We start from the raw sequence: 26,155 nt of genomic DNA on the forward strand, positions 1-26,155 counted from the left end.
CGGAATTTGTACCCAGCATGGACATAGGCTTCCCCTACACGTAGGGGAGATCACTTCATGTGCCCTCCTGTCTGTCCAGGACCCTGCTGCAGCATCAGATGGGGGCTTTGACTGGTCAAATTATTCCTCTTCCTCAACCCCAGGCCTGGTAGTGAGGGAGTGAGGAGGTGATTGCTAGCTGAGCCCACAGGTCTAAAGTGCTCCTAGGTCTCAGGGAAGCCTTCCTCCTCCCTCCCTCACTGCAGGAATTCACTTCACCCTCTCCACTGTTCTCGACTCATTCATTTTAGTTTTAATTAAACAGATTCTTCGGTGCCATGCATGTTCTGAAGGTTTTCTCTTTCTGGATTGGGTTGCTAGCCCTTGGACCAGCCCTCTGGGCCTCCGCACTCCTCACTCCCCCAACCAGCATAGTGAGAAGAGTAGTGCCCCCCCAGTTACCTTACCCCCACCTCCACTCCTCTATTCCACACCCTGCAGTCCTGGCCTCTCCCCTTCCTCTTTCCAAAGCTCTTGTCATTTTCAGGAAAGAGAACTGAGAGCTTCTCGTTCTGGCCCGAAGGGAATGCCCTGTGCCCCAAACCTGGAAGTAGGGGGAGCCACCTGGGTCCCCGTAGACTAGGCCTTCAGGGCTTCACCTACGCCCACATCATGTATGCCACATCTGACTGCAGGACCCAGGCGGGAAGGGAGCGCGCCGCGGACCTCAGGGTCGCCTGGGGTCAGTGTCCTGCGGCACTGGCTGGATGGTGGGAAGCTACCTGGGTGCAGGGGGCCCTCCCAGCCGCCAGGGGTCGGGCTGCAGGCGGCTGGGCGCTGGGCAGACGCTTGCCAGGGTCACGGCCGCCGGCCGAGGAGGAGGGGTGGGGGTAGCGGCGGCGCCCGCGGCCCGGAGCGGGGGTGCGGGGAGTAGAGAAAGCGGGGCGCGCGGAGGAACGCTGGGTCCCCGGCGCCGCGGGAGCTGGGAGGATTGAGCCGCCCGAGCGAGCAGCGCGGCAGCACAGTCCCCGCGTGGCGCAGCGCGGCGGGGACGCGGGGACCGCCCGGATCTCCTTCCGCGGCGCCCCGCGCCCTGCTGTCTTCGGCCGCCTCTTCTTCCTTCACTCACTACCCGGGCGGGAGCGGCGCCCAAGTCGGGTGCGCCATGTCCGGGGCCGGGTAGCCCCGCTGCCCGCCGGCCCGCCAGCTCGCCCTCCGAGCCACCCGCCAGCGGGCCGGCCGGCCGGGAAGCGCGGGACAGGCAGGTAGGGGCTGGACCGGGCGGGGCGGCAGGCGGGGACGGGCAGGAGGGAGCGCGGGCGGCAGGCGGGGTGGGGGATGACCCCCAGCTGCTTTCCAGCGCTGCACATCTGGTTCCGGTTCCTCTCTCCTGGGGAAGTGAAAGTGGAGGGGAGGGCACCGCCCGCAGTTAGCTCGCCGTGCCCGGCCTCCTGCACCCCTCCTGCTCGCATGGGTGCCGGAGCCGGAGGCGCCCTCCCTCCCGCTTGGGTCACGCGGCGGCCGGCGCTGCTGCCGTCACGTCCTCGGCCGCCGGCGCGCAGGCTTCTCTGCCCTCCTGCTCCTTCCATAGCCACCTCCCCCTCGGCGCGCCCTCTGCCCCAACCCGAACTTCCCGTCACCCAGCACGCGAGCCTGAGGACCCGGAGTGGGCCCTGTGCCCGTTGCGTTCCCCAGGGAGAAAGCTGTTTTCTGCAGGACTCTTCCCTGGTTTGGTGAGGGGAGGCCCCGGTGTCCAGGTCCTGCGGATGGGTGCCACCCGCTTGCCCCTCAGAAGGTCCCACCTAATGGCCTCTGCCTGCTGCCTTGGGCATAGGACTCCCATTCGCCCTCAGTGGATGAGGGACAGGTCTGTGCCCCAGAGTTAAATCAAGAGGCTGACGCTGACTCCTGGCTTTACCTCCCAGAAGTGGAGTCTAAATTTAGCTGGGGTTGGTGTGTGTATATGTGTGTGTGTGTCCAGAGGCCAGGTGAAGAAGACAGCCAGCCTGGCTCTATGAGATTCCTTATTCCTTGTTCTCTGGGGAACAGTGGGAGGTTAGTAGGACTGCACATCCTGGAACCATTATGAGCCTTCTCTGCCTTGCTCAGGGTCCTATAGTCTGAGGTTCCAACTTGGCATGATGCTGTGCTGGCACCTTCAATGGCAACCCCACCACCACCACCGCCACCACCACCACTACCACACACACCCATAGGCTGACTTCCTCTGAGTTGCAGCTTCCCCTCCACTGTTTCAGGAAGTAACCTCCCTTCCCCTCTGAAGCACCCCCCACGCTTCCGGGCCCCTGCTGCAAGCTACCCACCAGGCTTTTTCCCAGCTTCTGCACCCTGGGGCGCCTCAGGACCCTTGGGGCTCCTACTCCCCAGGGTTGGGCCATGGAGGCAGGTGAGAACTAGGCTGTTGCGGGCCTGTTTCTGTCTCTGGGCTCCATGGTGGAGGGTGTGGGATGGCCGGGACTTGTCTCCCACAACCACTTTGTATCTAACGAGCTACTTAAAGATCCTGGAGGTGTGAGAACACTGGTTTTTGGGCCAGATTGGTGGAGTTAAGCTAGGAGAAAGGACACTTGGGTTCGTTGAAAAGACCCTTAAGCTTGGGTTTTGTGGGCTTTCTCAGAAACCTGTGGGGTCCTCTTAAAAACCTAGGAGTGGGCTCTTTAAGAACATTGGCAGCATCACATGGTTCTTATGGTGTCATAACTAGAGTAGGAAGGTCAGAAACCCTTAAAAAGACTGTAAGGTTGGTATGATGTCATGGCCAGCATGAATGATGTCATGGAAGGCTATTACAAAAAAGATTGTGATCTCTGTGATGTTATAACTGGCGAGCCTTTAAAAGGGACACATGGACAATGTGATGTCATAGCTCAGGTTAGCTGTGTGTGGTGGAGTTTAGGTTCTTTGAGGGGAGTGCCAGGACCATTAAGTGGGAGGGATTTGATCTCTTTAAGAAGCTGTTGTGGGCAGTGATGTCATAGGGGGGAGAGTTCAGGATTGGCCGACCCCTTATCCTGCCTTTCCTTGGAAGGATTAGGAGGAGGAGGGGAGCAAGAGGGCACCCTGGTTGCCATGGCATCCCCCACCTTCCTCACTTCATCTCTCTCCCACTTGACCATTCCAGATGCAGTGAGTGAGGGGGGGGCCATGGCGGAGGAGCGGCCCCCCCGGCTGGTGGATTACTTCGTGGTAGCTGGGCTTGCAGGGAACGGAGCACCCATCCCTGAGGAAACGTGGGTTCCTGAACCCAGTGGGCCCCTGCGCCCTCCCCGGCCAGCTGAGCCCATCACAGATGTGGCAGTCATCGCTAGGGCACTGGGCGAGGAAGTGCCCCAGGGCTACACATGCATCCAGGCTTCCGCTGGGGGCCACCCCTTGGAACTCAGTGCTGGGCTTCTGGGTGGAACTCAACCCGTCATCTGCTACCGCAGGGGCCGTGACAAGCCCCCCCTTGTTGAGCTGGGGTGTGTGCCCCTACCCATGCTGGCACCAGGGGAGGCTGGGAGGGACTCCAGTGAGATAGGGAGAGGTAGGACTATGGAACAAGGGAAGGGCGATGGGGATGGAAGCCAGGTGGGCCAGAGGCCAGGGAGGAAGGACTGAAGTTGTATGTACTTAGTCCTCACAGATGCGAATTCATGTGCTAATGCTGCTCCTTGCTAGCTTTGAGAGCTTAGGTAGGTTTTTGCGCCCCTCTGGGCCTGTTTTCCTCATCTATCAAATTGAGAAAATCATTCACCCTTATAGGATGGTCGAGATTAAATGAGATAACCCATGTGACAGACTTAACAGAGTCAGTCAGTGGTAGCTTGTATTACTTTTTTTTTTTTTTTTTTTTTTTTTTTAGATAGAGTCTCGCTCCATCACCCAGGCAGGAGTGCAGTGGCGCTGTCTCAGCTCACTGCAACCTTTGCCTCCTGGGTTCAGGCAATTCTCCTGCCTCAGCCTCCCGAGTAGCTGGGACTATAGGCATGTGCCACCACGCCCAGCTAATTTTTGTATTTTTTGTAGAGATGGGGTTTGACCATGTTGGCCAGGCTGGTCCTGAACCCCTGACCTCAGGTGATCCACCTGCCTCAGCCTCCCAAAGTGCTGGGATTATAGGCATGAGCCACCATGCCCAGCTGACTCTTAGTGTTTATTAATGAGTATGAGAGCCATAGAAGTCATGCAGGATTGTTGCTGACCACAAAATAAGGCCAAAGGCCAAAGAAAGGGCACAGGATTCTGGAGGGCAGAGTTCAGCAAGAAGAGGTGGGCCCTGGTGTTAGAGTTTGACAAGGCTGCGGGTGCAAGGCAGGTTCAAGGGGTTAAGTAGGCAGATCTGGCAGGATTGGGTCTTTGTCCTCTACTCTGACCTCCCAACATCTCTCTTTGCTTTCTGTGCTAAGGGTGTTGTATGAGGGGAAGGAACGTCCCAAGCCCGGCTTCCAAGTGCTTGACACGACACCCTACAGCCACTCAGCAAACCTGGCCCCTCCAGGCCCTGGGCACCCCCGCACCTACCTCACTTACCGGCGGGCAGCAGAGGGGGCAGGGCTGCATGCCCTGGGCATCACCGACCTCTGCCTGGTGCTGCCCAGTAAGGGCGAGGGCACTCCCCATACTTACTGCCGGCTGCACCGCAACCTCAACCCTGGCATGGTGAGTGGGGTCAAGATCTGACACCTGGTCCCTCTTGGTGTAAGAGTGGGTGTGGACACTGGGAACAAAGGGCATCCCAGGACCAAGGCTCTGACCACAGGGTTGAGTCCAGAGGGGTAACTCTGGTCTTGGGGCACTGGCATTAACAGGAGCTTTAAAGACATAAGAACATTTAGGGGTGGTAGAAAGAAAATGGACCCCAGAAATCTTTGTTAGCTATGTATCTGCTTGTCTCTTGCCATTTCTGGGGTAGTGGGGCCCAGCAGTGTACCTGTGCTATAAGGTGGGCCTGGCGAAGGCCAACACGCTGGTGTACGAGGCAGGTGAGTGGCCCCTTTATCCCTCCAATCCTGTGACCCTACATCCCTTTGCCCTGGTGCCTCTTGGCAGGCACCTTAAGTGTCCCTGGAATTTACTTCTTCTTTGCTACTCGGGCCTTGTCTGGGATCCCCTGGTTCCTTTCCCTTGGAGTCTGATGGACCCTGCTCCTTTTGGGTACCCCCAACTTTGCTGGGGGTGCAGAGCTGCTGGGCCGCTACCCGGAGGAGGACAATGAGGCGTTCCCGCTGCCCGAGTCAGTGCCCGTCTTCTGCCTGCCCATGGGGGCCACTATCGAGTGCTGGCCTGCCCAGACCAAGTACCCCGTGCCCGTCTTCTCCACCTTTGTGCTCACGGGTGCAGCTGGTGATAAGGTGGGTGTGTGGAGTGTGGCAAGGGGTCCGGGCTATGCAGGGCCTGCCTGACCACCTCTCTGCCCCCTGCCAGGTGTATGGTGCCGCCCTGCAGTTCTACGAGGCGTTCCCAAGGGCCAGGCTGTCAGAGCGACAGGCACGGGCATTGGGCCTGCTGAGCGCCGTGGAGCGGGGTCGGGCACTGGGGGGCAGAGCTGTGCGCAGCCGGCGCGCCATCGCCGTGCTGTCCCGCTGGCCTGCCTTCCCTGCCTTCCGCGCCTTCCTCACCTTCCTTTACCGCTACTCCGTCTCAGGCCCCCACCGCCTGCCCTTGGAAGCGTGAGCATGGCTCCTCTGCCATTGGGAAGGAGTTAGGAAGGGATAAGGGGCTAGGAGAGATGGGAGAGATTCAGATGTGCATGGGGGAGGGCTGGGCACAGGGTAAGGGACAGGGCTGCAGTGTGTGGTTGTACAGTTTATCCATTGTAAAAACACCACAGGCTGAGGAGGGCAGCAGGGCCTGAAATCCAGTCTAAACTTGCTAGTTAGGTCCTGGCAAGGGGCTGTGTATGCCCAGGGAGGATTTCTTTTCTGATCTGCGCAAATTATATGCGTAATGGAGGCTCTGTTGGCTGATAACAGGTCTCAAAGTGGGGTTCAGGAAGGAATAAGGTTCTTGAGAAGTGGTGAAAGAGCTCAGAAAATGTGGAGGGAGGACAGGGATGGAATGGGGAGTATGCTCTGACCTGTTTCTCTGTCCCCCAGGCACATCTCCCACTTCATTCACAACGTGCCCTTCCCTTCCCCACAGAGACCCCGCATCCTAGTGCAGGTGAGAGCTGAGGCTGGGGCCGGGCTGATGGAAGGAGGGGAGTTGGCATCATTACCCTGAGCCATAGCTCTTCTTCCCTCCCAGATGTCTCCCTATGACAACTTGCTCCTCTGTCAGCCTGTATCCTCGCCCCTGCCCCTCAGGTATATGCTCAGATTATGGGGAGGGGAGCTTTAATGACGAAGGACATGGTAGGTGCTGGGCAGGTGGGTGCAGCTATTGAGGTTTATGCAGACTGGGTCCAGGTGGTGGCTGTACCTGGCATCTGGGGAAGGGTCCCCAGGGTCTCCTGGTGACCCTTTCCCCACCCCGGCATTGCCTGCAGTGGTGCCAGCTTCCTGCAGCTGCTGCAGAGCCTGGGCCCTGAGCTGGCTATCACACTGCTGCTGGCTGTGCTCACAGAGCACAAGCTGCTGGTCCACTCGCTGCGGCCAGACCTGCTCACCAGCGTCTGCGAGGCCCTCGTCTCGGTGAGTGCCGCCCCGCCTGGCCCATCTTCCCCAGAACCATGGTTCTTTCTGGTGCTCCTATATCTGCCTGGACTGTTCCCTTTTCCTTCCTTTCCTTTCCCTGGGCACAGCCTGCAGGGACACATAGCTTCCATCAAGAGCTCTTCCCTAGAGCCTACTTCCAACAGCCTCTCTCAACAGGCACCAACTCCCCAAGGCCAATGCCCTCTCTCTCGCTCCTATGCCCCCCACTGCTGCCTCAACCCCCTGCTCACTGGTTCTCACTGCCTGGTGCTTCAGATGATCTTCCCACTGCACTGGCAGTGCCCCTACATTCCTCTGTGCCCGCTGGTGCTGGCAGATGTGCTGAGTGCCCCAGTGCCCTTCATTGTGGGTATCCACTCCAGCTACTTTGATCTGCATGACCCGCCTGCTGATGTCATCTGTGTCGACCTTGATACCAACACACTCTTCCAGTAAGAGGCTGGGTCTCATTTGGGGACTGCAGGGTGGTGGGCAGGAATGGGCTAGTGTGTGGAGTGCTACGGGCTCAAAAAGAGCTTCAGGCACAAAGTGAGGGAGGCTGGCAAGGAGCCCTGTCACCCTATCCCAGAGCCTCGCCACTCCTCCTTCCCCTTATGCTTCTCTCACAGGACTGAGGAAAAGAAGCTCCTCTCCCCTCGGACCCTGCCCCGCAGACCCTACAAGGTTCTGCTGGCCACACTGACAAACCTGTACCAGCAGCTGGACCAGAGTGAGAAGCCTGGGTCGGGAGGGAGGCTGGGAACTGTCATTGGCCTCAAACCTCCAGTTTGCAGAGGTCTGTGGGGAGCTAGACATTTCTTGAGGAGGTGAGCGGAGTTAGGATTGCATTTGGTAGAACTGAGGGAGATTCCAATTCCAACTGAAGCTAGAAGGAAGGGCAGACAGTATTCCTGAACATGTGGGAAATGTTGAGCTTGAACCTGTTAGTTGAAGGTAATGCTTCAGTTGCTACTGGTGCAAGCTCTGTCAGAGGCTGGAGGTAGAGATGGAGGTGTGAGAGCAGACTTGAGGCTAACGCTCTGGGAGCCAGCCCTGACTCTCAGGCTGCCCTGGCCCCCAGCATACACTGGACCTGAGGAGGAGGCATCCCTGGAGTTCCTACTGACAGACTACGAGGCAGTGTGTGGCCGCAGGGCCCGGCTGGAACGCGAAGTCCAAGGAGCCTTCCTCCGCTTCATGGCCTGTCTGCTCAAGGGCTATCGGGTCTTCCTGCGCCCACTCACCCAGGCCCCCTCCGAGGGAGCTCGTGATGTTGACAACCTTTTCTTCCTGCAGGGTACAGAGGGCCTGTCTCTGCTTGGAGATGGTATCACGGGAGCATGTGGCGAGGGGCTGGGCTCTGTCAGAAAGGCAGAGGGGACTGGTAGCCACTCCGTTGTTCATTCCTTCACTAGGCAAATGTTTTTATGGGCACCTGCTTTGAGCCATTCACTCTTCTGGTCTTGGGGGGAATCACGGTACAAAGATGAAACCAGCTGTGGTCCTGCCCTCTGGAGCCCCGGGCTTGGGGTAGACACAGTAATCCCTGTAGTGAGCAGACCCCATGGGCAAAGCTTTGTGCAGGACCCTGCCCTTGGAGACCACCCAGCCCGAGGCAGTGGGTACAGGCAGACAAAGGGAGGGATTCTCTAGGGCCATTGTGCTGGGGCTGCTCAGCCGGTCAGCTTGCTATTAGGGTAGTTGTGCCAGAGGGTCCAAGAGATGATGGCTTTGGGCCTGAGTGGGCAGGGAGCCAAGAAGAGATTCAAAAAAGCTATGGCTGTGGTGGAGAGCCCTGGTCACACCCCTCCTCTGCCCCATTCTCATCCCCCTCAGGCTTCCTCAAATCTCGGGAACGCTCCAGCCACAAACTTTACTCTCAGCTGCTGCATACACAGATGTTCTCACAGTTCATTGAGGAGTGCTCTTTCGGCTCCACTCGCCACGCTGCCCTCGAATTCTTTGACTCTTGTGCTGACAAGGTATTGTCCCTTCTCTGTGTGCTCATTGGCCTCTGCTCTCTCCCTCATTGTCTCTGTTGCCCCAAGGCCATTTTAGACGGGATCAGGAATATTCAGGATGGTATGGCTGTAGACCCCAGGGCCATTTTGTTTTATTTATTTATTTATTTTAATTATTTTTATTTTATTTTTTATTTTTTTGAGATAGAGTTTTGCTCTGTCTCCCAGGCTGGAGTGCAGTGGCTCACTGCAACCTCCACCTCCCAGGTTCAAGTGATTCTCCTGCCTCAGTCTCCCAAGTAGCTGGGATTACAGGTGCGCGCCACTATGCCCAGCGAATTTTCTTATTTTTAGTAGAGACAGGGTTTCACCATGTTGGCCAGGCTGGTCTCGAACTCCTGGCCTCAAGTAATCTGCCCACCTCGGCCTCCCAAAGTGCTGGGATTACAGGCGTGAGCCACTGTGTCTGGCCCCCAGGGACGTTTTAAACACAACTCTATATCTTAACTGGGACTGGGATGGCACTCCTGGAGTTATACAGTGCACAACCTGTGCAGCCATACACAGCTGGCCCCATACATGTAACTTACTGTCCTCCGTTTCCTGACTCCATCTTCCCAGGCTGTGTCTCTTTCCCTATGGATGAGCTTTCCTGGGAGATGCCATCGTCTGGACACCCTGGCTCTGTTCTGTGCCCAACATCTCAATACTTGCTCTCTCAAAATCCTTCTCCAGGTCCACCCAGAGCAGGAGAAGCCTGAGCCGACACCTTTAGTGGAGCTAGAGGAGCTGTCAGGAAGTGAGCTCACTGTCTTTATCACACCTCCTGAGGAGCCTCCCGTACCAGAGGGCAGTGAATCCACTCCCCAGTACTGGTGAGAGTCTCCTGGCCCCTCACATGTTCCAGGGCCCCATAGACTGGTCCAGTCCAACTTGCTTCACCCTGTGCTGACTGCCCCGATGTTGCTTCTCTCTGCCCCTCCAGCTACGATGGGTTCCCAGAGCTACGGGCTGAGCTGTTTGAGTCTCTTCAAGAGCAGCCTGGGGCCCTGCCGGTGCCAGGTCCTTCACGTAGCGCCCCCAGCAGTCCTGCTCCTCGCCGTACCAAACAGGTAAGTAGTGGGTGGACCACACTGAGGGACCTGGATCAGGCTGAGGGCAGCTGCTGCTTCAGTTTCCTCATCTACAAAATGGGGATAACAATAGTACTTAACCCATGAGGTTGTTAGAAGTTTAAATGTGCTTGACACATAAGCAAGCCTGTATAAACATTAGTTGCTATTATCACTGTCATTATCAGCATCGTCATCACCTTCATCTTCTGAACACTCTGGGAATCCAGGGACTGGCCATGTCTTCTAGGGCACCTGCCCATGCTTAAGGGCCAGCCTCTCTGCACGGGGCTCCAGGCAGGGCTGCAGCCTATGGAATACAGCATCCCTCCTCCTCCTTAGAGCACAGATCCTTCCTCAGAGAAGGTGATACTTCTCCCCACACCACTTTAGGGTCTGTTCTGGTGGCTCACACCTTTAATCCCAGCATTTTGGGAGGCTGAGGGAGGCAGATCACTTGCGCCCAGGAGTTTGTGACTAGCCTAGGCCACATGGCAAAACCTTGTCTCTACAAAAAGTACAAAACAATCAGCCGGGCATGGTGGTGCGTCCCTGTAATCCCAGCTACTTGGGAGGCTGAGGTGGGAGAATCACTTGAGCCCAGGAGGCCGAGTCTGCAGTGAGCCAAGATTGTGCCACTGCACTCCAGCATGGGTGACAGAGCGAGACCGTCTTAAATAAATAAATAAGACTTGTACTCACCCTGATGTGTTCCCTGTCCTACCTAGGAGATGAAGGTTGCACAGCGGATGGCACAGAAGTCAGCAGCTGTGCCTGAGCTGTGGGCCCGGTGCCTGCTGGGGCACTGCTATGGGCTGTGGTTCCTGTGTCTGCCTGCCTACGTGCGCTCGGCACCCTCCCGTGTGCAGGCACTGCACACGGCCTACCATGTGCTGCGCCAGATGGAGAGCGGCAAGGTGGTGCTCCCTGATGAGGTAGGCAATCTATGTGACCATGCTCACACCCAGGCCCAGTGAGCCTTGTGCAGCCGGAGAGGGCTGTGAGAGGGAAACTTGGAGACTAAGGAAAGAAGTTGCAGATCCCCAGAGCTGGGCAGATTATCTATAAACATTCATTGAGTGAATAAGCATGTTCAGGGTATAGCAGTGGAGACTGTAGGGTGGCAGCGTCAGCAGAAAGGGTGGGTGGCTCTGAGGTAGCCCCAGGACCCGCCAGGGGCCAGTGATGTCTGTGAGAATTGGGGAGGCTGGAAGAGGGTGCTTGCTGAGACTTTGGTTTTGGTTGGGGGTGAGTCTCCCATTGTCCTGTGCCTCTCCTGGCCCAGGTGTGTTACCGGGTACTGATGCAGCTCTGCTCACACTATGGGCAGCCTGTGCTGTCTGTGCGGGTCATGCTGGAGATGCGGCAGGCAGGCATTGTGCCCAACACCATCACCTATGGCTACTACAATAAGGTACCTACTTTGGGGTGACGGGTGGGATGGCAGCTGTGCCAGGGTGTGTTTGGGGAGACTGCTGCTGCTCCCCTCGCTCCTTGGAGATTGGGCTGGTACCGTTTGCCTAGGTCCTGGAACCACTGCCATCCACATTGCACTCCTGTGGTGCCTTAGCAACTACCATTTCTCAGCTTTGATTCCCACTCATGACATCTCTGCCTACAACTAATAGAATTAGCCGCTAAGCCAGGCACAGGTCCATACACATCACACCTTTTACATCATTTTATCTTCACTACTGCCCTATGAGGTGGGATGATCATTATCCCCATCTTATAGACGAGGAGATGAGGTTGTAGAGAGTTAGTGACTTGTCCAAAGTCCTGCAGCAAAGAAGTTAAGGAGTTAGAATATGGGCGCAGGGCTGGGTGTGGTGGCTCATGCCTGTAATCCCAGCACTTTGGGAGGCTGAGGCAGGCAGATCACCTGAGATCAGGAGTTCGAGACCAGCCTGGCCAACATGGTGAAACCCTGTCTCTATTAAAAATACAAAAATTAGCTGGGCATGGTGGTGGGTGCCTGTAGTCCCAGCTACTTGGGAGGCTGAGGCAGGAGAATCACTTGAACCCAGGAGGCTGAAGTTGCAGTGAGCTGAGATTGCGCCACTGCACTCCAGCCTGGACGACAGAGTGAGACTCTGTCTCAAAAAAAAGAAAAAGGAATATGGGCAGAGGCATATCCATATCTCCTGAATTCAGGCCCTTAGCCATGATACTAAACTCCCTCCTGTTTTTTAGATGAGGAAACTAATGACCAAATAAATGAAATGATTTCTTCAGAGCCATATATTTTATATTTCTAAGCAGCAAGGTCTGGATACAAATTTTCTCCATTGCCTCTGGCTTCTTCTAAGCCCCTTGGAAGGCAGCTGCTGCCTACTATCTCTTCTGGGCTCTTGTTCCTGGCTAAGCCATTGGCCGGACAGTCCTAGGCAGGATATCTGCAGGGGAAGGGCGGTCCCTGGGGCTCCAGGACAGGGAGTAGGTATGAGGCAGGGTTAGGGTATCAAAGTAGGCCATCCTGATGGGCACTGTGCTTGGTAGGCTGTGCTGGAAAGCAAGTGGCCGTCTGGCACACCAGGTGGGCGTCTGCGCTGGGCCAAGCTCCGGAATGTCGTCCTGGGGGCTGCTCAGTTCCGCCAGCCCTTGAGAGAACGGCGACAGCAGCAGCAGCAGCAGCAGCAGCAGCAGCAGCAGCAGCAGCAGCAGCAGCAGGTGTCAGCACCTCAAGAGGCAGGCAGCTCCCAGGCAGGTGGGTAGGGCCTGGTGAGACAGGCTTGGGGATGGAGTAACTGGGTTCAGGCAGGGAAAGGCATAGAGAGCTGGGGCTGGTCTAATGGTTGGTATTGGGTTTCTGGTGATTGATAAATTACAATTGACTGGTAACAAAAGGGATAAAAAAATTAGCTGGGTGTGGTGGCACGCACCTGTAGTCCCAGCTACTCGGGAGGCTGAGGCAGGAGAATCACTTGAACCCGGGAGGCAGAGGTTGCAGTGAGCTGAGATGGCGCCACTGAACTCCACCTGGCTACAGAGCAAGACTCCATCTCAAAAAACAAAACAAAACAAACACGAAAGGGATAAAGTTTTGCCTGGGAGGAACCCTGCAAACCCAGGTCCATCTAAGGAGCTCTATTTTGGAACAGGGGACTGGGTTCCTAGCTAGCTGCCTCTAAACCCCTTCTCGTCTTTTAGAGCCCTATTTGGAGCGCCCTTCCCCTACTCGCCCCCTTCAGCGCCAGACTACTTGGGCTGGGCGAAGTCTGAGAGACCCGGCCTCACCCCCTGGACGCCTGGTGAAGAGTGGTAGCCTGGGCAGTGCCCGAGGGGCACAGCCCACTGTGGAGGCTGGTGTAGCCCACAGTGAGTGCCCTTGTCTGGCTCCCCCCACTTCCCCAGTCAACTTTCCTAACCACTTGCTAGTGAGGTTTGGAAGACCAGAAACATAGTGGAGGGTGGCCCTCTGTGGTGGGTGCTATAGATTCTCAGGGAATCCTGCCCAGAATATCATCATGGTGGGGGTTGTGGTACCAGAGTTTGTGCAGCCAGGAATTGTGTTTACTCAGGAAAGGGGAAGGTGGTGCAGAGGCTGGGGTCCATCTTCCCTCATTCTTTTCTGTGCTGCAGTGATAGAGGCCTTGGGGGTCCTGGAACCCCGAGGATCACCTGTGCCCTGGCACGATGGAAGTCTCTCAGACCTGAGCCTGACGGGGGAAGAGCCGGTCCCTGGAGGCAGCCCAGGGGGCTCAGGCTCAGCCCTGAGTGCCCAGTCCACTGAGGCCCTGGAAGGGCTAAGTGGGCGGGGACCCAAGGCTTGTGGGCGACAGGATGAGGCAGGCACCCCCCGACGAGGGCTGGGTGCCCGCCTCCAACAGCTGCTCACTCCTTCCCGCCACCCCCCCACTTCCCGCATTCCCCCACCTGAGCTGCCTCCTGACCTGCCTCCCCCAGCCCGCCGCAGCCCAATGGACAGTCTTCTGCGCCCCCGGGAGCGCCCTGGATCCACTGCCTCCGAGGTAGCCAGCAAAGGAGGGTTCAGACGCCTTAGCATTAGTGGGCTTGGGGAGGGTCTATGACTGGAAGAATGCCCTAAAAGGGGCTCTGAGGGGTGCTTGAAACACCTCTTCTTCCTGGGTGGAAGAGCATGGGGTTGGCTGACCATGGTTTCTCATGTCATGGCAGAGCTCAGCCTCTCTGGGCAGTGAGTGGGACCTCTCAGAATCTTCTCTCAGTAACCTGAGTCTTCGCCATTCCTCAGAGCGCCTCAGTGACACCCCTGGATCCTTCCAGTCACCTTCCCTGGAAGTGAGGATAACCCCTCCCACACAGATGTGCTTGAACACACATAGCACACAGTCACCCTGTCAAAGGCAGGAGATGGGGAGGAGGTGGGAGGGGCTAGGAAAGGGGCATGGGCTCCAGAGTGCTGGTGGCCAGACAGGGCCTACTTCCCGGCTCTCCCTGCCCACAGATTCTGCTGTCCAGCTGCTCCCTGTGCCGTGCCTGTGATTCGCTGGTGTACGATGAGGAAATCATGGCTGGCTGGGCACCTGATGACTCTAACCTCAATACAACCTGCCCCTTCTGCGCCTGCCCCTTTGTGCCCCTGCTCAGTGTCCAGACCCTTGATTCCCGGCCCAGGTGCCCAAGGCAGGGCAAGTGCTGTGGGTGGGATAGGGAGGTGAAGGTCCAAGAGCTGACCCCTGCTGCTGTCCCCCTGCAGTGTCCCCAGCCCCAAGTCTGCTACCACCAGTGGCAGCAAAGATGCTCCTGTCCCTGGGGGTCCTGGCCCTGTGCTCAGTGACCGCAGGCTCTGCCTTGCTCTGGATGAGCCCCAGCTCTGCAACGGGCACATGGGGGTAAGAACTGGGCCAAAGGGGCATGAGGAATGGGATTATTGCCCTGTGTGGGGCCTGTGGGGTGCCAGGGAGAGATGGGCACATCTCTTGCCCTTGAGGGCAAGGGGCGTCCCAGAAGCTGTTGGATGTGGTGGCTTAGTGGGAGGCAAGGCTCTGGGGATGTACATGCCCTCTACTGCCCTCCCCCTTTGTGTCCGATAGGGACCCTCCCGGAGGGTTGAGAGTGGGGCATGGGCATACTTGAGCCCCCTAGTGCTGCGTAAGGAGCTGGAGTCGCTGGTAGAGAACGAGGGCAGTGAGGTGCTGGCGTTGCCTGAATTGCCCTCTGCCCACCCCATCATCTTCTGGAACCTTTTGTGGTATTTCCAACGGCTACGCCTGCCCAGTATTCTACCAGGCCTGGTGCTGGCCTCCTGTGATGGGCCTTCACACCCCCAGGTCAGTGCCCCCATGTGGCCCATTTCCTAAGTGCCTCCCTCCTCATCTCTCAGCCATTTGTCTGCTGTGTCCTTGGCACTGTACAAAGAGCACAGACTGGCTGGGCTCAGTAGCTCACGCCTGTAATCCCAGCACTTTGGGAGGCCGAGGCAGGCAGATCACAAGGTCAGGAGATTGAGACCATCCTGGCTAACACAGTGAAACTCCGTCTCTATTAAAAATACAAAAAAAAACATTAGCCAGGCGTGGTGGCGGCGCCTGTGGTCCCAGCTACTCGGGAGGCTGAGGCAGGAGAATGGCATGAATCCAGGAGACAGAGCTTGCAGGGAGCCAAGATTGCGCTGCACTCCAGCCTGGGCGACAGAGCGAGACTCCGTCTCCAAAAAAAAAAAAAAAGAAAAGAAAAAAAGCATAGACTTTGGAGTCTGCTGCACCTAGTTTGGATCCTGGCCCTTTCACTTTACCATTCTGAGCCTCAGTTTGGTCATCTGTAAAATGGATGCCAAAAAGCACCTATCTCACTGGGCTGGTGTCAACAACCTTGTGTAGAGCCTGGTACCTAAAAAAATGATTCATTCATATTTGTCTATTCATTCCACCAGTATTAAGTGCTTTTTATGTTCCAGGCACGGTTTTAGGCACTAGGTATGTAGCAGAGTACAAAATAGTCCCTGCTCTCAAGAGCTTACATTCTTGTGGGGGATGAGAATTCCTTTCCCTCTTCTCTTTGGCTGTGTCCTGTAATGGCCCTCTGTCTCTTTGGCATCACCTGTCCATTTCTTGTCCTCTGCCTCCCATTCTTTGAGCCTAACTGTCTCCCCTATCTCGGCTCCCCCAGGCCCCATCTCCTTGGCTAACCCCTGATCCAGCCTCTGTTCAGGTACGGCTGCTGTGGGATGTACTGACCCCTGACCCCAATAGCTGCCCACCTCTCTATGTGCTCTGGAGGGTCCACAGTGAGTCTGGTATTTGGCCTGGGTGGGGAGGGTGGGTCCCATACCCAGAGGGCTCAGTGATCCTGGTGGCCTTCTTTCCTTTCATCCAGGCCAGATCCCCCAGCGGGTGGTATGGCCAGGCCCAGTACCTGCATCCCTTAGTTTGGCACTGTTAGAGTCGGTGCTGCGCCATGTTGGACTCAATGAAGTGCACAAGGCTGTGGGGCTCCTGCTGGAAACTCTAGGGCCCCCACCCACTGGCCTGCACCTGCAGAGGTATGGTGCTACCATCTGGGTGGTCCCTGACCTGTCCGGGGCTCCACACCCCTTTTCTCTCGCTCATACACTTCTGCCTCCACTAAAGGGGAATCTACCGTGAGATCTTATTCCTGACAATGGCTGCTCTGGGCAAGGACCACGTGGACATAGGTGAGGAAGCAGGCAAGGGGCTGAGGAGTTTAGGGATCTGGGGCCAGGTGTGGGAGGCTGGGGTCCTAATGTATTGACTTCCACCTTCTTCCCTAGTGGCCTTCGATAAGAAGTACAAGTCTGCCTTTAACAAGCTGGCCAGCAGCATGGGCAAGGAGGAGCTGAGGCAGCGGCGGGCACAGATGCCCACTCCCAAGGCCATTGACTGCCGAAAATGTTTTGGAGCACCTCCAGAATGCTAGAGACTCTTAAGCTTCCCTCTCCAGCCTGGGGTGGGGAACTGAGGGAGAAGGGATTCTAGAGTTAACCTGGTTCCATGTTCCCTTCATGGAGTTGGGAACAGGCTGGGAAGCATGCCCAGTCAAAGGCTCCAAGCGAGGACAGCAGGAAGAGGGATCCACTGTTACCAAACGTCCTGATTCCCCCATCTCCAACCTACCCAGTTTGTTCGTGCTGATGTTGGGGGAGATCTGGGGGGAGTTGGTACAGCTCTGTTCTTCCCTTGTCCTATACCAGGAACTCCCCTCCAGGGTAACCACAGATCTGCATTGCCCTGGTCATTTTAGAAGTTTTTGTTTTAAAAAACAACTGGAAAGATGCAGAGCTACTGAGCCTTTGCCCTGAATGGGAGGTAGGGATGTCATTCTCCACCAATAATGGTCCCTCTTCCCTGACGTTGCTGAAGGAGCGAGCCCAAGGCTCTCCATGCCTTTCTACCTAAAGTATTTGTATTTTATTTTAAGTTATTTATTCTGGAGCCACAGCCCCCTTGCTTATGAGGTTCTTACGGAGAGTGAGAAAGGGAAGGGAAATAGGGCACCATGGTTCGGTGGTTTGTAGTTCCTTCAAAGTCAGGCATTGGGAGCTAGAGGAGTCTCAAGCTCCCCTTAGGAAGAACTGGTACCCCCTCCAGTCCTAATTTTTCTTGCCCATCCCACCTTAGGGAATGCCTCACCCACCCAGGTCCTGACCTGTGCAATAAGGATTGTTCCTGCGAAGTTTTGTTGGATGTAAATATAGTAAAAGCTGCTTCTGTCTTTTTCCTTCTGCCTCCTGTTCCCTGGGTCTGGGGTAATGCGGAGATACCTTTCATTTTCCCCCAGCTATACATCTGCTTTTCCACCTTCCCATCCTTTATAGTGTTCAGGCATACCCTGCTTCCCCTGACCATGTCTGGGACTGGCTCCTTGAGGCACAGGGAGTTCTCAGAGCAGGAGAAGGGTGAATCTGGTGCTGGCTATGGTGGTGCCAGTCTGTGTGGCACTTCCGGCCCTCCCACACAATCACCCCCTTGTCCCTCATCTGTACCCCACACAAAGGCTCCATTCTCTGGGGGCCCTGAGCTCATCTCTGCCTTATTTCCTCTCTTCCACCTTCCCCCACCAACCTTCTCCATACCTCCACAGGGATGACAATCATCTCCCCAGCAGTTGGTGTTGGCAGCCCTCATGCATCCTGGCAGTCATCCTAGGCTGCCTTAGTTGCTCTAGCTGCAGGCACTATTCCTCCAACCAGGGTCTCAGCCTGGCAACAGCACCAGGAAGGCAAGGGCAAAGATTAAGGGACTTGCTGCATGTTGGACATCAGGAAAACATGCATCCCTTTCCTTATCCCTTTGGTCCACTTAAGAGCTCTCTTTTTTTCTTGTATAATGAAATAAACACAGGAAATGACTCCTAACAGAGCGGCAAACCAATTACCAAAGGGAATCAGCCAACAAAACAAATGCCTTGGGGAAGGAGAGTAGGCGTTATCAATGGAGGAAATAACTTAGGAGAGCACATTTCTAGGGGGTGGAGATCACTGGATGGAGAGTGAGGTACTACTGGATGCTGAGTCTTTCAAGCCAGAGGATCGTTTTCTATCCTGCCTTGAGCATGTTAGGATGCTTTTTCAGTATCCTAAAGGTGCTACAAAGAAAGGAACGAAGGGGGGGCTTAGGAAATTCCATTTGTCTTACTAGGAGATGCTTTCTTCAGAGGGAAACTCTCATGACACCCCAGTTTCTCATCAGACCGCAGTCCCCAGAATAAACCTCTCCCTGTTTCATCCCCCAAAGACCTTTTCAAGGGAGGACTTGGCCTTTTAAAATCATTTTAAGGCCGGGCGTGGTGGCTCAAGCCTGTAATCCCAGCACTTTGGGAGGCCGAGACGGGTGGATCACGAGGTCAGGAGATCGAGACCATCCTGGCTAACACGGTGAAACTCCGTCTCTACTAAAAAATACAAAAACAAAAACTAGCCGGGCGAGGTGGTGGGCGCCTGTAGTTCCAGCTACTCGGGAGGCTGAGGCAGGAGAATGGTGTAAACCCGGGAGGCGGAGCTTGCAGTGAGCTGAGATCAAGCCACTGTACTCCAGCCTGGGCGACAGAGCAAGACTCCGTCTCAAAAAATAAAATAAAAAAATAAAAAAATAAATAAAATCATTTTAAAATGAAGTTTCTGTTGAGTGTAGTGTGCTCAGCACTGTACTGAACAATAGAGAGAATTTCAGGGCTCAGTCCCTACCCTAATGGAGCATACAGTCTTACTGGTCTGGAGGGCACCTTTGTTCACAAACAGTAACAATAATGAACTCTTTCTCCTAGCTTATGCTTCTCACTTTTGGGCCTCCTTCTAGAGACTTGCAGTCGGATGGGAGAACTACAGAATTCCTTAACCATAAGAATATCTAGGCTGGGCAGATCACTTCAGGCCAGGAGTTTGAGACAAGCCTGGCCAACATGGCAAAACCCTGTCTCTACTAAAAATACAAAAATTAGCCGGGCGTGGTGGCTCATGCTTGTAATCCCAGCTACTCAGGAGGCTGAGGCTTGCTTGAATCCAGGAGGTGTAGGTTGCCATGAGCCAAGATCATGCCACTGCACTGTAGCCTGGGCAACAGAGCGAGACCCTGACTCAGAAAAATAAATAAATAAATAAATAAAAATCTGGGAATTTTAATAGCAAAGTATTCAACATGATATCTGACATATCTGTCTGTCCTATGGCCTAGGGAGCTGTATGAGAGGAAGGATATGCCCAAGTTACCTGGCCCAATTTCTCTTCCCAGGCTTTAGAGTGTATAGGCTCAAGTATAAAAAATTTGGACCGGGCATGGTGGCTCACGCCTGTAATCCCAGCATTTTGGGAGGCTGAGGTGGGCGGATCACGAGGTCAGGAGATCAAGACCATCCTGGCTAACACAGTGAAACCCCGTCTTTCCTAAACACACACACACACACACACACACACACACACACACATCCACACACAAATTAGCCGGCCGTGGTGGCACCTGCCTGTAGTCCCAGCCAACTGGGAGGCTGAGGCAGGAGAATCACTTGAACCCCAGAGGCAGAGGTTGCAGTGTGCCGAGATTGCGCCACTGCACTCCAACTTGGGCAACAGAGCGAGACTCCATCTAAAAAAAAGGCTGGGTGCGGTGGCTCAAGCCTGTAATCCCAGCACTTTGGGAGGCCGAGACGGGCGGATCACGAAGTCAGGAGATCGAGACCACCCTGGCTAACACAGTGAAACCCCGTCTCTACTAAAAAAATACAAAAAAACTAGCCGGGCGAGGTGGCGAGCGCCTGTAGTCCCGGCTACTCGGGAGGCTGAGGCAGGAGAATGGCGTAAACCCGGGAGGTGGAGCTTGCAGTGAGCTGAGATCCGGCCACTGCACTCCAGCCTGGGCGACACAGCCAGAGTCCGTCTCAAAAAAAAGAAAAAAAAAAAGGTCGGCTGGGGCCGGGCACAGTGGCTCATTCCTGTGATCCCAGCACTTTGGGAGGCCGAGGAGGGTGGATTATTTGAGGCCAGGAGTTTGAGAACAGCCTGGCCAACATAGTGAAACCCCAACTCTACTAAAAATACAAAGATTAGCCAGGTGTGGTGGCACACGCCTGTAATCCCAGCTACTTGGGGTGCTAAAGCAGGAGAATCGCTTGAACCCAGGAGGCAGAGGTTGCAGTGAGCCAAGACTATGCTGAGACCATGCCATTACACTCCAGCCTGGGTGACAGAGTGAGACTCCATCTCAAAAAAATAAAAAAAAACAAAAAATTAGCTGGGCGTGGTGGTGGGAGCCTGTAATCCCAGCTACTCAGGAGGTTGAGGCATGAGAATTGCTTGAATTTGGGAGGTGGAGTTTGCAGTGAGCTGAGATCGCTCCACTACACTCCAGCCTGGGCAATAGGAGGAGACTCCGTCTCAAAAAAAAAAAAAAAAAAACATCAGCTGCGTGTGAGGGCTCACGCTTGTAATGCCAGCACTTGTAATCCAACGCTTGGGGAGGCTGAGGCAGGCAGATTGCTTGACTTCACGAAGTCGAGATCAGCCTGGCTACATAATGATAAAACCCCATCTGTCTCTATAATTTCTTTTAAAAATTGAGGAAAATATTGTATCTGCCACTTAATAATTTTACGATGTCATACAAGTTACTTTACTGCTGTGCCTCAGTTTTTCCTCATCTGCAAACTGGGGGTCATTTAAAGATTAACTATATAATCCATAGCTTCAAAAAAGGAACAAACAGGTAGAGCCTGCATTGGGCACAGGTCATGTCCACTACAGTACTGACTTCACGTACTTGTCTTCCTTAAAGCTCGATCATTCCAGATTGAAAGTCCCCCTCCATGGCCTAATTTTGGTCTTGCTGAAAAGTATTTTCTCGGCCTACTTTTATCTTCCTCGGGCTGGTATATACCACCATGTTTTTCCTATCTCCTCGAAGGCCCTGAAGGATGGCATTTCATATAGCAAATAATGCACTGGACTGATAATGGACAAAGAAGTAGGTTAGGGAAAGATGAATGTACCCTCAATGAGGGCAATGACTTTGTCTAATTCAGTGCTATATCCCGAGCACAAGGATGAGTGCCTGATAACCTAATAGGTGCTCTATCATGTGTGTTCAATGACTGAAAGGAGTCTGAAAGCATTCAAAAATTGTAGTTAGTACAGAAATAATTTTCAGTACAGTATAAGACCGGTACCATGGGTAAAATACCAACAGAAGCTGAATTTAGAGGTAGGAGAGTGAAATTGTTGAAAAAGCAAGGAAAGTTCTCAAAATAGTTACTATATATTATGTTGGATGCTTTAACTATATTCTTGGCAGTGCTCTGAGCATTTTGAAGGTATTATTTTATAATTCTCATAATTAGCTGGTGAACTGGGTACTCTTATTCCCATTTTATAGATAGGGAAACCAGGGGATAGAGAATAGAGGTAAATAACTTTCAGCCAAATCACACAACTGGTGAGAGGGAGAGCCAAGATCCAAACTCAGGCAGTCTGACTCTAGAGCCCATGTTCTTACCTGGACACCATACTAGCATAAAAACAAGTTTTAATCTATTTAAAATAAGAATTAGGCCAGGTGTGGTGGCTCACAACTGTAAATCCCAGCACTTTGGGAGGCCAAGGCAGGTAGATCACTTGAGGTCAGGAGTTTGAGATCAGCCTGGCCAACATCTCCACTAAAAATACAAAATTTAGCTGGGTGTTGTGGTGGGTGCCTGTAATCCTAGCTACTCAGGAGGCTGAGGCAGGAGAATTGCTTGAACCCAGGAGGTGGAGGTTGTGGTGAGCTGAGATAGCGCCATTGCACTGTAGCCTGGGCAATAGAGGGAGACTCTGTCTCCAGAAAAAAAGAAAAAAAAAAGAGTTGAACGCTGCTTGCAGTGATGTACATCTGTAGTCCCAGCTATCTGGGAGGCTGAAGTGGGAGGACCTTTTTTTTTTTTTTGAGACGGAGTCCCGCTGGGTCGCCCAGGCTGGAATGCAGTGGCGGGATCTCCGCTCACTGCAAGCTCCAACTCCCGGGTTCACGCCATTCTCCTGTCTCAGCCTCCTGAGTAGCTGGGACTATAGGCGCTCGCCACCACGACTGGTTATTTTTTTGTATTTTTAGTAGAGACGGGGTTTCACCGTGTTAGCCAGGATGGTCTCGATCTCCTGACCTCGTGGTCTGCCCGCCTCGGCCCCCCAAAGTGCTGGGATTACAGGCGTGAGCTGCCACGCCAGGCCGGGAGGATCTCTTGAGCCCAGGAGTTTCAGAGCAGCCTGGGTAACATAGCAAGACCTCATCTCTAATTTAAAAAATAAATAAATAAAGTGGGGGCTGTGGTGGGCGCAGCTGTTCACACCTGTAATCCCAGCACTTTGGGAGGCCAAGGCGGGTGGATCACTTGAGGCCAGGCGTTTGAGACCAGCATGGGGAACGTAGTGAAACCCTGTCTTTACTAAAAATACAAAAATCAGTCGGGCGTGGTCACGCGCGCCTGTAATACCAGCTACTTGGGAGGGTGAGGTGGAAAGATGGCTTGAGCCTGGGTGGTGGAGATTGCAGGGAGCTGAAATCGCGCCACTGCACTCCAGCCTGGGTGACAGAGCGAGACTGTCTCAAAAAAAAAAAAAGGAAAGAAAAAAAGAAAAAAAATTGGGGCGTGTGTTTGTGTAGGATCTACCTATGGCCTTGTCATGTCCTCCATTATAGTTTCATTTCCATTGCACAGCATAACTTTTAAATAATCTGAAAAACATGTTCAAATACCTGTGGAGACTGGTGTGGTGGCTCACACACCTGTAATCCCAGCACTTTGGGAAGCTGAAGCAGGAGGATCACCTGGGGTCAGGAATTCGAGACTAGCTGGCCAACATGGAGAAACCCTGTCTTTACTAAAAACACAAAAATTAGCCGCGCGCCTGTAATCCCAGCTACTCGGGAGGCTGAGGCAGGAGGATCGTTTGAACCTGGGAGGCGGAGCTTGCAGGAACTGAGATTGTACCACTGCACTCCAGCCTGGGAGACAGAGTGAGAAAACAACAACAAAATGCCTGTGGAACCAGTTGTTTCTGAGTTTAAACCACTGTTTAGTCACTAACTAGCGGTCTGACCTTTGGCAAGTTACTTAGCCTCTCTGAGCCTTAGTTTCCTCATCTACCTGGGTTCAAATTTCAGCTTCAATTTCAGCTCTACCACTTAATGTGTAACTTTGGACACATTTTCTGATCCTAATTTTCCTCATCTGTAAAGTAGGGCTAACAGTACCTACCTCACAGTCATGAGGAATAAATACTTCATGTAAAGTTCTTAGCACAGAGCCTGACACAGTCTCTTTCCGAAAACGTTAGCTACTATCATAACCTCAACACCCGGACTCTCTTACTTGGTCCCTACCCTCAAGATGCTCCAGAAACGCTGAGTTTAGGAGGGCCTAACTGCTCCGTGGAAGCAGGGAGGCCAGCAAGAGGAGTTGGCCCCTGAGTTGATTAGGTGGAATCGGGCGGGGTGGGAGGCTGTTTCCTCGCTGAGAAGCTAACCAGACCAGGAGTTCCCAAGAGAAGGAGCTGCGAAGGCTCTGCACACCGTAATTCCTCAGCAACTTGGCTAGCTGCCTTTTTTTTTTCCCCCTGCTGTCGTGGTTTAGTCACGACAGCACCAAGCGGAGGTACGATGAACACCAGGAAGCTCAAAGCCTTTGGCAGACGGAGACAGGCCACACCCCAAAAAGACGGCAAGGCCCAAATGCCTAAAGCTAGTTCTATCGTGAAATTTCCTAGATTCTGTCGCGACGAAACACCGCCCACCTCAGACCCCAGCGCCGTTCGCCAGTCTCCATCTTTAGGATTGAAAGAATGAGAGCTGGCCAAAAGGGAATCCCGGTTTGGAGAGACTGGGGTACGGCGGCTGCCTGGGGACCAAAACGTCTCTAAGGTAAAGTTGCAGCCTGAAGCGATTTTTTGACCCCCGACACTTAATGGGCTGTCGAAGACCCGGATGTGTCTGGGACTGGCCGAGGTACCCATTAACGCGCCCCCGCTAACCATCCCCCCTCCTCCGTTTATGATTGGGTTTTAAGCACGCCAATCATCACTTCTCCGGCCACTCATTCTCCAAGGGTGGGGTGAAGTCCCGGCATCTAATCTTCTACTGGCATGGCCGAGAAGATGAGGGCGGGGTGGCCGGCTTAGGTCGCCCAATGGGCGTCGTGGCGTGTGGGTAAGGCGGAGCCGAGGCGCTTGGCAGCTGCCCAATCAGCGTCCTTGTTTGTGTGGTGCCGCCGCCGCCGGTGCAGCCGCCGCCGCCGCCGCTGCCCCCGTCTGTACCGCAGTGTCTGCTCCGCCCGCCCGCCCCGGTCCGGCCCGCCCCCCTCCCCCACCCCCGTCCCTAGCCCCGTCAGCGGGGTCTGGATCCCCCTGTGCCGTCGCCTTTTCCTTTTTCGACGCCTCCGCCGCTGCCTGAGGAGGCGAGCTAGCCGGGAGTTACACCGCCACCGCCAGGTGAGGAGCTTTGGCCTAGGCCAGCCTGGCCGCCCGCCCGCCCGGGGGCGGTGAGGAGCGAGGAAGGGAAGGAGGCTGGGAGGAGGCAGTGGTGGCGGAGGTGGGGGAAGGGAAAGGTGGAGGGGCGGGGGGAGGGGAAGCGCCCGCGAGCCGACGCCCGCCCGCGCGCCCCCGCCTTGCGTCCCCCTCCCCCCACCCCGGCACGGCGCGCCCCCGCCTCGCGCTCCCTCTTCACCTCATCCTCTCCCCCCTCCGCGCGCGCGACCCGGTCTTTCACTTCGGCCTCGCGCACCCCCAGCTCGTGTCCCTGCATTTCGTCTCCTTGTACTCTTTCTCCCCTCCCTCACTCCCCGTTTCCCCCGCCATCCCCGCTTTCACTCCGTGCCTCATGCCCGCCATGCTCCCCTCCTTTCCTCTCTAGCGCGCCCCCCCCTTTTTTTTTTTTAACTCTCTCCACCCCCAGTGGTGCCCTCAGGGTGCGGGGGCCGCTCCCTGCTCTCAGTCTTGTGTTTGCGGGCGGATGGGACAAATGGGGAATCTAAGGGTGAAGGAAGCACCAGATAATTATCTTTATTTAGGGAAAGGGATCAGGAGCGCAGAACCTTACCCCTTTATTTCGTCGTCCACCGTTCCGTCGCCCTCCCGTAGGAGAAGAGAATTGTCTCAGCCTGTGTGGGCACTTAGCTTCTACAGCGACTGGGCTTGTGGGACACACTGGATCTGTTTTCCAGTTCAGTTCCTGAGGGTCAGTGGAACTTACCCTTCCCTAACCAAACCGAGACTTAGAGTACTTTTGGCCTCCCTGCTCTCAATTACGCTGAGGAGCGAGCCACTCCTGCGAGTGCAGAGGTTTAGGTGCTATTCGCGCGCCGGGTACAGCTTTCCCCTTTCATAAAGGTATGCTAGCCTCTTTGGATTCATCCCCAGCATCAACTTCCAAACACAAGATGTTAGCTCATAGGGCTGGCAGTGAGGTGGAGATGGAGGCTTGGTGGTGGGTGGCATGCGGATGCTAACTGAGCTAGCTAGCAACCTTTTTCTCTGTTGTCCCGTGAAGAATCAGGTAGTCTCCTGAGAACCAGTTTTCTCATTTCTGATAAACGCTTATTTGGAGGGCGTGTGTGTGTGTCTGTGTGTGTGTGAGAGAGAGAGAGATGGGGGGATACTTAATATATTTTAGCAAAAGGCAAGAGCAGTGTTTTCAGGCCAGACTGCAAAAGAGGGATTTGGACTTGTAGCTGATGGAATTAAAACAGGTTTAACAGATCTGTGTTGGAGAAGAGCTGATGCTTTTGTAGCTTTTGGGATATTTTTTCTAAAAATTTATATTTTGAGTAGAAAAGCATGCATGTGGTGGTACAAAGTGAAAAACAAGCTTCCCTCCCATCTCTGTCCTACAGCCATCTAGTCTCCTTCTCCTCCTAGCGCGGGTGACTTTGATGTTTTCTGGCAGCAGCATGGTGTCTATATGTTGTTGGTGATTATCCTGTTTGGGAGTTTAGTGCTATCTTTATTGCTCTTTATTTGGTATGCTGACCTGAACTCTTCTTTGCAGTCTGATAACAACTTGGATTCTTA

At 54.5% G+C, this 26,155-nt stretch overlaps 2 protein-coding genes across 11 annotated transcripts in view; both read left to right on the forward strand.

The window, feature by feature from the left end:
* Positions 1–827: 827 nt before the first annotated feature.
* DENND4B (DENN domain containing 4B) lies at positions 828–17,349 on the forward strand. Of its 9 annotated transcripts, none has more exons than XM_030935707.1 (28): positions 828–1,240; positions 3,122–3,461; positions 4,389–4,641; positions 4,895–4,964; positions 5,164–5,333; positions 5,407–5,651; positions 6,078–6,144; positions 6,229–6,287; positions 6,470–6,614; positions 6,894–7,069; positions 7,247–7,347; positions 7,699–7,914; positions 8,454–8,599; positions 9,314–9,453; positions 9,564–9,690; positions 10,419–10,625; positions 10,976–11,104; positions 12,190–12,397; positions 12,841–13,008; positions 13,273–13,661; positions 13,828–13,950; positions 14,117–14,286; positions 14,369–14,504; positions 14,706–14,942; positions 15,781–15,898; positions 15,988–16,153; positions 16,242–16,306; positions 16,403–17,349. In XM_030935707.1, exons 2-28 carry the CDS (start codon positions 3,145–3,147, stop codon positions 16,546–16,548), a joined length of 4,494 nt encoding a protein of 1,497 aa, XP_030791567.1. In that variant the 5' UTR covers positions 828–1,240; positions 3,122–3,144; the 3' UTR covers positions 16,549–17,349. The 9 variants fall into 9 exon arrangements, 8 of the variants coding, with proteins under 8 accessions (XP_030791567.1, XP_030791563.1, XP_030791564.1 ...); XM_010364748.2 differs by lacking the exon at positions 828–1,240 and adding an exon at positions 1,774–2,386; XM_030935703.1 differs by having other exon boundaries at positions 860–1,244; positions 6,470–7,069.
* A 6,984-nt stretch (positions 17,350–24,333) lies between these two features.
* GATAD2B (GATA zinc finger domain containing 2B) overlaps positions 24,334–26,155 on the forward strand; it is a 124,610-nt gene continuing 122,788 nt past the window's right edge. For both annotated transcript variants that reach the window (XM_030935799.1, XM_030935802.1), the window contains exon 1: positions 24,334–24,577. The gene's annotated coding sequence lies outside the window, so the exon portion shown is untranslated. The remainder of the gene's footprint in view (positions 24,578–26,155) is intronic.

The sequence above is a fragment of the Rhinopithecus roxellana genome, chromosome 8, assembly GCF_007565055.1.
Source record: "Rhinopithecus roxellana isolate Shanxi Qingling chromosome 8, ASM756505v1, whole genome shotgun sequence".
Lineage (NCBI taxonomy): Eukaryota > Metazoa > Chordata > Mammalia > Primates > Cercopithecidae > Rhinopithecus > Rhinopithecus roxellana.